This window comes from Cuculus canorus, chromosome Z (assembly GCF_017976375.1).
Source record: "Cuculus canorus isolate bCucCan1 chromosome Z, bCucCan1.pri, whole genome shotgun sequence".
Taxonomy (NCBI): Eukaryota; Metazoa; Chordata; class Aves; order Cuculiformes; family Cuculidae; genus Cuculus; species Cuculus canorus.
This window is the reverse complement of record NC_071441.1, coordinates 55,052,640-55,062,770: the sequence shown is the minus strand read 5'-3', so window position 1 is coordinate 55,062,770 and position 10,131 is coordinate 55,052,640. Positions and strand designations below refer to the sequence as shown.

Genomic DNA, 10,131 nt, shown 5'->3' with positions numbered 1-10,131 from the left:
GAAGGGGAGGAGGAGGAGGAAGAAGAGGAGGAGGAAGAAGAGGAGGAGGAAGAAGAGGAGGAGGAGGAGGGAGAAGAAGAGGGAGGGGAAGGGGGGAGAGGGAAGAGGAGAGGAGGGAGAGGGAAGGGGAGGGAGAGGGAAGGGGAAGGGAGGGGGGAGGGGGGAGAGGGAGAGGAGGGAGAGGAGGGAGAGGGAGAGGAGGGAGAGGAAGACACTCCAGCCCCAACCCCAGCGCTGCCCGGTCGCGCCTATCAGTGAACGGGGGCCGCGCGTGCGCGTGACGGGGGGAAGGGGGCGGTGCGTGCGCCTCGGAGCCGGCGGAGGAGGTGTAGGGGACGGTACGTGGAGGGCGGGGCGGCTGCGTCCGGCGCGCCCCCCCCCCTTCCTCCCCCGCCTTGGGTGTCCGGGGGCTCTCGCGGGGGAGGGAGGGGGTTCGCGGGATGGGGACACTTGGGAGGAAGAGGTTTCATCCAGAGGGACCTGGGCAGCCTGGAGAAGTGGGGCTTTGAGGTTCAACAAGGTTCAACAAGGCCAAGTACAAGGTCCTACACCTGGGTTGGGGCAAACCCCGATTTCAATACACGATGGGGGATGATGTGATTGAGAGCAGCCCTGTAGAGAAGGACTTGGGGTGCTGGTCAGTGAGCAGCTCGACGTGAGCCGGCAACGTGCGCTCGCAGCCCAGAAACCAGCTGTGTCCTGGGCTGCATCAGAAGAAGTGTGGCCAGCAGGGAGAGGGAGGGTTTTCTGCCCCTCTATTTCTCTCCTGTGAGACCTCATTGGGAGTATTGTGTCCAGTTCTGGAATCCTCAATGTAAGAAGGATATGTAGCTGTTGGAACGGGTCCAGAGGAGGGCTGCAAAGATGATCAGAGGGCTGGAGCACCCTCCCTAAGAGGACAGGCTGAGAGAGTTGGGCTTGTTCAGCCTGGGGAAGAGAGGGCTCCAAGGAGACCTTATAGTGACCTTCCACTACCTGATCGGAAAGCAAGAAAGCTGGAGAGGGACTGTTTGCAAAGGCTTATAGTGATAACGACTTGGGGTAATGGCTATAAACTGGAGAGAGCAATATTTAGACTAGCCGTAAGGAAGAATTTCTTCTTTATGAGAGTGGTGACACACTGGCACAAGGTTGCTCATGGAAGTTGTGGATGCCCCATCCCTGGAGGTGTTCAAGACCAGGTTGGATGGGGCCTTGGACAGCCTGATCTAGTGGGATGTCCCTGCCCATGTCAGGGGGGCCTGGAACTAGATGATTTTTAAGGTCCCTTCCAGCCCAAACTGTTCTGTGATGCTATGAACTCTCTGGGGACCAATGGTAGGAGGCAAGGGAATGGCAGGAAGATGTGCAGGGGAGGGTCAGGTTCGATATTAGGAAAATGTTCCTTGCTTAGAGGGTGGTGGAGCACTGGAACAGCTCCCAGGGAAGCAGTCACAGAGCCAAGCCTGACAATATTCCAGAAGCATTTGGACAGTGCCCTCAGATGCACTGTGTGAACATTGGGGTGTCCTGTGCAGGGACAGGAGTCGGACTTGGTGATCCTTGTGGGTCCCTTCCAACTTGAGTCATTCTGTAATTCTGTTACTCTTGTAGTGATACTGAAAATGCCAGCAAATAAACTCTCTAAGGCTCGTTTGGTGTTTTAGAAAGCAAACATCCTTTAATCAGGCCTGGGTAACATGAGGAAGTGATCTCCATCAATTGTGTGCAATGAGACAAGAGCTGGGTACAGAATGTATTTCCCACTTACATGTATGTGTATAAATTTTGCCAGCAATCTTATCCGTATTCTATTACTTTCCAAGGTCTAGTTGTAATGTTACTATGAAGCTTCACAACAGTCAAAACTCTTGTTAATTTGGAGCTAGCTCCAGCTCTGTGCTTGACCTTGCCTTTGAGATAAGAAGAGATTCCAAACAGAGGTGATTACAGAAGAAGAGATGTGGGTTTGGCACAGATCATACTTCACACAAGGTGTTATCATCAGAGAATGAACAGTGTCTGGGACAGAAACTGTCTAAAAAAAATCTATGCTCTCAGAGAAAGAAAACATGCTATCAAGAGAGACATTCTGTGTAACTTTCAAATAAGCTGATGGCTTAAATTAAATTTTACTATTTACCTCTTAACTATTTCTTGTATCAGGTGCCAACAGCATGGTACCTCTTTTCAGCTTTAGAAAATGTTCCTAAAGCATTTAGTTTAAATCTAAATGTTCTTTAGATATGTTCCTAAAGCACATATCTCTGTTTAAATTGTGATAACTATGCTTTCATTCCCTGCTGTACCACAGTTTCACAGTCTGTCATCTGAACTGGGAAGTTTGGGAATTGCAGAAACATTTACTTGTGTCTCTTCCGCATTTCCTCTTGATGTCCAGAAAGCACAAACGTTAAAGAGCTTGCGTTGACTGCCATTGAGAATAACACGTTTATAGATATATAAATAGCTAGATAAATAATTGATGTCATTGGGCAGAGAGTATGTGATTTAGGGCCAGATCCTGACAAATAATGGACGCTGCATGAGGTGCTGTGTACTTTGTATTTCTTGTCAAGAAAAGATGTGGTCTAGTTGTAATAGTTCCTGAAGATTTCTGTGTGGTGCTGCAGTGATGATGCCTTATGTTTATGAATACATTGAAACAGCTGTATTTATTTACTTTTTACTTCCTTCAAAAAGGATGTAAAACTGGCCAAATTGCCTGAGAAAGTGATTCTATTATGTGTAGGTCCTGGAAGAGAAGGATTTAAGGGGTGCATAAGGTGCTTGTTTGAAGCACTCTGTAACCCTCAGAAGCCACATTGTTTGGCCTTTGAGGGCTGTACTGCTGGCATGAGCAGGAACAGCTGCTTCAGAGGGACTATGATGGTGCATCCTTTAATTTCTGTCTCCACAAACGCTAGAGATATTAAGGTTTTGTTGAGCCATTCAGTTGCCCCCAAAAGGGGTGGCTCGCCCGTGGAAGTAGCCCACAAATGGATTTGGGTTTCTGGTTGCCAGTGGGACCATAACACTAAAGAAACATGTCAAAACTGCAGTGCTGTGTCCAGGTCTGGGCTCACCAGTTCAAGAAAGAACATCACCATACTGGAGCAAGTCCAGGGAGGGGCCATAAAGATGGTTGTGTCTGTTAGACAAGGTGAGGCTGAGAGAGCTGGGACTCTTCAGCCTGGAGAAATACGAGTGGGATCTTATTCCCTCCTGTCAGGTATTTATACATATTTATGAAGAAGATGGATCCAGACTTTGTTCATTGCAGGGAAGGCACAAGAGGCAATGAGCACGAGTTGACACACATTTTTTTTTGTTTAAACAGAAGAAAAATAATCTACTCCTGTGTTAACTGAACACTGGAGCAGGATCCCTAGAGAGGTTGTGGCATCCAACTTTGAAGATAATCAAAACCCAACTGGAAATGATCCTATGCAGCCTGCTCTAGCTAACCCTGCTGTGAGCAGGGGGATTGGACAGAGGTCCCTTCCAACCTCACCCATTCTGTATGTCTGTGGTTCTCTAATGTACATGAAGAAACATGTGTTTGTTTTACTTAAAGAAGCAGGTATTTTCCCAGTGCTTTGGTTTTTTAATATTCAATTGTTAAAAATTGCTGAAAGTTTTCATTGTTCATCTTGTTCATCTGTCAGTGCTAACGTTTAGTTTGCTCAGCAGGTGTCCTGTGGCATGGCAGATGCAGAGGACTTCTTTTTGGAAGAAAAAAAATTCAAGCAGTACTGTGAAGAATTTATTAAACATTCACAGGAGATAGGAGATGGCTGGGAGTGGAGAACTACCAAGGTAAAAATAATAATAGTGTTAATTTTAAGGTACTCCTGCTGACCTTTTTGAGGTGTTGACAACCACTGCGAGCTGGAACATCTTTTAAGGGGGGGTTACTTTGTGTGAAATAAATGCCATTTTATGCAGCTCGTCCAAGGATAAAATAGTGCAGAGATGGTTTACTGAGGATTTAGGCCAGTACATGTATTGAATAGGGTTCATGGATCCAGAAACAACTGCTGGGATGGTCTAGTGCAACTTGTGTAACAGAGGGGTAGGATTACCTGAGATGATTTCTGTTTTGGTCAGAAAACGTCTTTCAAGGCATTACGCACTTGTCATTTTCAGAATTCTCGATCATGGAGAAACAGTCACAGCTCTCAGCAAGCCTTTTGAATGGTTGACTATGCTTAAAATGGAATTTAAAAAAAGCTTTTACTTTTAATCTTAGCTGCCTAGCTTCATATTCCGTGGATTGGTAGCCATTGTCTGTTAAGCTGAAGATCCTTCTTTTATTGGAACTCTCTCTGTTTTGGTACTTAAGATTTGGATCAGTTCATCCCCTTAACCTTGTCAGTGTAAAAGCAAAACATGTTGAGCTCCTTGACTGTTTGAGGTGTTTTCTAATATTTTAATCATTCTTTTGGATCTACACTGGATCCTTTTCAGTATGTAAAAATCCTTTTTTTCAACAATGAGCAAAACTGGACAATGAATATTGTATCATTATGAAATTCAAACCTTCCTATTCTGGGCAAAAAGTGCCTGTGGTTATATATCCAGGGATCACTTTAACCCTTTTCGCTGAAATACCTCATAGGCTTTCTTCTAGATACATGCCTTGATATCTTAAACAAAAATATATGTTAGTTGCATACAGCAAACACAGTAATCTATAATAATGATGAGTCCTCACTATTTGCTGCTTTCCCATAACTTTCAAACCTCACCAATAATAGTTACATACTATTTCTAGATCGTTAATCAAAATTTTCAGTAGCATGGGCCCCAGACTGTAGTCTCACAGGACCATATTAGAATAACTTCTTTTATGATGGTTCCCCATTTTTAATTCACATTTTAGATCTGCTAATTAATGACTTTTTCATCCTTTTGTGCGTGTCAGATTACTGTGGGATTATTTTAATTTTTCAGTTTCCCCTTGTGGAATCAACAGCCTAAGCACATAATGTTATGACTTGCATGTTTATCAACCAAACATATCTTTTTAAATTACCCTGACAAAATCTGTTTTTCTTACAAAATAACTACATTTACTGTGTCTATTTCTTCTTTTACTGAATTCTATATGATGTCTTCCTTTGATTTTCTTGGGATAGTGTCAAGTTAATCTGTATACAGTTACACAGATCAGCCAGTATATAAAGAGATATTGATACTTGCTGGCTTTCTTCAGTGTTCCCTGAAGCTTCCACAGTGCTCAAAGACTGTAAAGAAAATCGGCAGTTGTTAGGTACTAATTTAAAAATACCTAAAGATAGCCACTTCATGCTAATGTCCTACTTAACCACCACTGCGCTAAAACCATCATGATAATTATGGCTTATGGCTACATAATTTATTGTAAGTGTTCTGTAATGACAACAGAAATATTTTGAATGCTTGCTTTTTTTTGCTTCGAATGCCTCTGTTATTTTCCTTCTAATAATAAATCCACACTGTTCTAGGATTTATTTTTGCCACCCATTTTTGGTGGGTGGCCAGTGTATGTTTTCATATGTTCTCTTGCTTCTGTTTTGAGTAATGGATGGTTTGGGATTGTCATTATTATCTGTGTATTTCTTCTTTCTGCTATAGAAAATTTACTTGTCTAAGTTTTTGTTGTTGTTTTGTTTTGGTTTGGGTTTTTTTGGTTTTTTTTTTGTGCTTTCATAGCTTCAGTGGTTGCCCATGCTTTCATGAATTTTGTGGAGAAAAATCATGCTTGTACCATTTTGAAATGCAAAAAGGTCCTATATATTCCATTGTTTCTACAGGTAATTTTATATTAGCATTTGTAACCCTTTCATCACAGATGAAACAGAATTTCAATAAGAACCAGGATCTTGGCCTTAGATGCATTCTGTTTAGAAGTTTTTAAAAGAGTGCAAATATTAGCCAAGTGTTACAATGCACCCTTTCTTACAGGCAACCATTAGAAACTCTAGATTTCAGTCCAAGGCTACCTTTGTGAGGATTTATTCAACAAAGAAAGATGCTTGGAGGCTCTGTTGGGAATTTAATACATGGATCAAAGTTTGAACTTTGTGAAATAAGAAGCTTTGCTGGAAATAGCAGAATGAGATAGATTTTTGTTCTCAAATATAAAAAAAAATCCTAGGAGTTTTTTTAATGGGCCAAGTTGGCGACTTTGTGATTTCGAGGTGTGATAAAAAACAGGCCATTGAGACCATTCATTTATAGTACGTAGTCTGGGAAGGAACCTTTTCATGAACAAGATGCCACATTGTCTTTTTTGCTTTTTTTTGACAATCTGTGTGTTGTGTGTAGTTTGGGGCACTCTTAATTTTACTAATGGAGAGTGCTTTGATCACATTCTGTATTCTATAGTCATGTAAATAGACCCATTGATAGCAATAAGACCACACAGGTAAACCAGGTCTGTAGAACTGTTCTTGTTTTCCTATATTTTCTGTAGAGATTAAATTTAGATGATGAAACACTCATTCTTTTTGTGGAGCTGGCTCTCTTGGCATCAACTCACATGGCCCAAGAAGAACCCTGGACTTACAGCTGTGAGTAAAATGTTCTAATGATGTTATTTTTATAATCCAGGGGTGTTTTTTTCCCTCAGAAGAAACCTATAAAATACAAGAGCATCTCTATTGTAGGACTTGATGGAACTGAACTTGGGTGCAGTTGTTAGGGGTGGATATTTCAATCCTAGCTGTGAAGGCTGCTGGCCATTTACATTTTGCTTTATGTTTGTTTCATATTTAGTTAGGGTAATCGAGTTAATCATATCAAAGGCTATGTATCACTTCACTTTTGTTTATGATACTCTCAAGGAGTAGAAATGGACTCTGTTTCCACATCAATGAGATCAAAGTCCTTGCTAAAGTATTGATTTTTTTATAGGGGCAGAGGTGTACAAAATATGTAACTCTACCGACAGTGCTACAGGAGAGGTGCTTCTCTTTCTTGCCACCTCTCTCCTCTAGCCTCTGACATACAGCTATCAAATACAAAGACTGCCCAGTCCATGTTTCCAGCTATCCATAGGTATTTTTACATGGCACTCAAATACTACAGAATGCAAAGGCTGTGGACCTTGGCTTCTTACTGCTGAGAGGAAGAACTGGTTCAGGGAGGTGAGCCCTGTGTCGAAGTGTTCTCTGGCAAAGCTCGTTGTGCCTTGGGGCGTTTTACCTCTGTGGGTGGCTGTAGTACATTTTTTGCTGCTCTTAGGGGGATAAATACCAATGCACGTAGCTCTGCTTCTGCTGACACTTGCACTAAGCTCTACACGGAAGGGCTTCACAGAGAATATTGAGAATGAGAGATGTGCCTTTAGTATCACAAAGTTAGACTTAATTTTTCTGTCGCTGTTGTCCTCTGCATGCTTGATTCTTCACTGCACAAGGTGCAGTTGTTTCTGCAGCTCATATGGCCAGCAAAGTTTGGTGGATTCATGCTGTTGATGAGATTTAGGGAGAAAATAAGGCATGCAGCAGGAGAAGTTATGAGCAAGCTAATTGCTTATGGTATGATTCACGCTTAAAAATTCATGGACAAAAATACATGTAGAGAACATTATAATTTTTTATCATGTGTGAAGCTTGGTAAGAACAAAGTAAACAAATATCCCATAGCTGATTTTTGAGGCACAGAGGTTCTACAATGTCCTTGAAAAGAGATAACTGGTGTGTCAGAATAAAACCTGTGTTGATTAAAGGCCAGAATACATTAAATAAACTGTGTCAGCAATGACAGATTAACCAAAAAGTTAAATTATGGTTAAATTTGCAGCCTTGTCAAGCAATTTAATGCTACCCAAATGAATTTCATAGAGAGACTGTTTTGAATGGAATCCTTTTTCATCAGATGTTGTGCATATGCTTTCTGTGTTTGTCTAGAATAAAATGTAATGAAGCAGCTAATAAACCCCCAGTTTATTTATTTCCTTTCAGAAATAAATTCTTAACATGCAGCTACTGTTCTTTTTGTTCTGCAGCCTTTTCCTGCTTTTCAGAGTGTACATTTTTCCAGTGATTTGTTATTAAACTTTTGCTCTCCTATTAATTCTAATTAAAAAAATATTTATGTATGTGTGCAGATAGTCTGGTTAGAAAGGGCGGAGAGCTCCTAAAACCTTCTCCTGCCACTCTGAAATGGCACAACGGCCTTTTACAACAGTAGACCGTGTGGCCTGAGAGGCAGAATAAAAAGGGAACAGGGAGAAGGTACAGCTTTGTCTGTTTTTTCTTACATTTGACCCTCAGAGGTGATCAGTCGAAGGGAACAAATTGTGACTCTGCACACATAGGTTCTGAAATGTTAGGTTGGTTTTTTTCAGGGCTTTAAAAATTTAGAAGGGGAACAGAGCAAAAATGAACCAATCTACTAAGAACTGGGAAGTTTATACTGGCAGAATGCATTGTTTGAAATAGATAGGTCAGAATTGTTAACAGCTGCTCATCTCTTCACGACCTCAATGCACTGTCTTTCAGTTCTTCGGCACTCATGATGTCTGGTTGTCTAATTCCATTAATACCTAGATAAAATTTTACTTTCACTGTTCAGGTCTTTGACTTAACATCAAGCACTACCTGTGAGAAGATGCTGTGAAATAGTGCAGTCATCGGTGCCTATAAAAAGTCTTGGAGCTTATGCCTAAATACCATGCTCTGTTTATTTTCTAGAACAGCGATAGGACTTAGCATATTGATTACAGAAACTTTTTTCCTTTCTTATTTTCTGAATACAGGACCTTGCTGATGGTTATCTTAGTAAAACACACTTTGAAGTAAGAAACAGAAACATCCCGCCAGATCTTGAGGAGAGAAATGATAACACTGAACAAATGTTATTTACACGTGTTGAAGTAAGTACGGATTTTAGACTTCTGTGTTTATAAGGTAAATAATGAACAGGATTTTAAAAAATACTATAATATCAAATCAATTATCTCCAGAAAGATTTTAGATCTTAACTTACCAGTGGCTTGTAATTATCCTTCCTATAGTTGTTGTCATTCAGATAAACAGCTATATTTGTGACAAAAATAGGGAGGAAATGGCAAGGCTCCAACATCTTTTATGTATGTATTTTCCTCATCGCACACTGATTCAATAACGTTAAGGAAACCTTTTTTTTGGGGGTTTTCTTTTTTATTTTGTGGAATAAAGAGGAAGCATCAAGATTTAATTATCTTAGAGGTAAAAATTAATTAAAAAAAGAAAACTGAGTTTAATACTCATTTGAAGTGATTTACTGAATGAACTTTCTTTGGATATAATTTAAAGAACTGAGCAGTTTTTTGAAAGTGGTGGTGGGAAATAAAAGAGATTGGGGGTTCTTGAAGGAGAATAAACTTCTTCTGGAGAATGAAACCCATTTATTAAACTCAGAGTGAACTGATCTGAATAATTAATTGCTTGTTTGGTTCTGTATTAGACCTCCGTATTATTGACTACTCAAGACACAAACTAGAAATTCACTCCTTTGTTGTTCTGTTACCATAAATACAGAAATCTTGGAGTATAATTGAAAACAATGTATTCTGTATGTTAAAAACTATTGAATAGGTGGACATGGTATTTTTTCCAGTACCTTTTTCTGGTACAGGGCCTGAACTGAGTACTCTCTTGGCCTAGCTTCTGAAGAAAATGGCACTTAAACCAATCATGCTGTCTGTTAGCCTGTGATGTAGTTGTTTCTACAGATTTTTGAGTTCCCTTGCAGGTTTCAGCTGTATTTTAAAGTGGCGTAGATATCAGAAAATATTTGATTCTTAAAAATTTTGTGATAGAAGGTGATTTGGTAAATGAAAGTGACTTTTACTGATGGGTAGAAGTCTGCTTGTTATGTTCTGCTTTGCTAGTCAGTGCAGGTACAGGGCTGGATGAAAGCAGCACTATGGTCCCTCTGAGTGCCATAGGGAACGTCTAGGGTCCAAATGACACAAATGTCAGCTGGAAACATGGCATGGTTCTGTAACCAATAGCACAACTCATTCAATCCACTAAAAAAGTAGTAAGATTTTACAACCCCATTGCTGATGCACCAGCTTTGATATGAACTGGAATCTGTGTATCTTACAATTGTTACCTTCATTTGTTTGATTAGTACCAGTTAGAAGCATAGTATGTACGTCGTCTCAAGGGTAGT

At 40.5% G+C, this 10,131-nt stretch overlaps 1 protein-coding gene across 3 annotated transcripts in view; it reads left to right on the top strand.

Moving 5' to 3' along the window:
* The first annotated feature begins 209 nt into the window (after positions 1–209).
* ATG10 (autophagy related 10) overlaps positions 210–10,131 on the top strand; it is a 94,876-nt gene continuing 84,954 nt past the window's right edge. Inside the window, exons 1-3 of one of the 3 annotated variants that reach the window (XM_054053439.1) lie at positions 210–338; positions 3,673–3,798; positions 8,729–8,845. In XM_054053439.1, the coding sequence (XP_053909414.1) occupies positions 3,685–3,798; positions 8,729–8,845 (231 nt within the window). In that variant the 5' untranslated portion in view covers positions 210–338; positions 3,673–3,684. Of the gene's footprint in view, positions 339–1,204; positions 3,563–3,672; positions 3,799–6,439; positions 6,537–8,728; positions 8,846–10,131 lie in introns of those variants that run through there. The other 2 variants (XM_054053438.1, XM_054053440.1) reach the window with 2 other exon arrangements.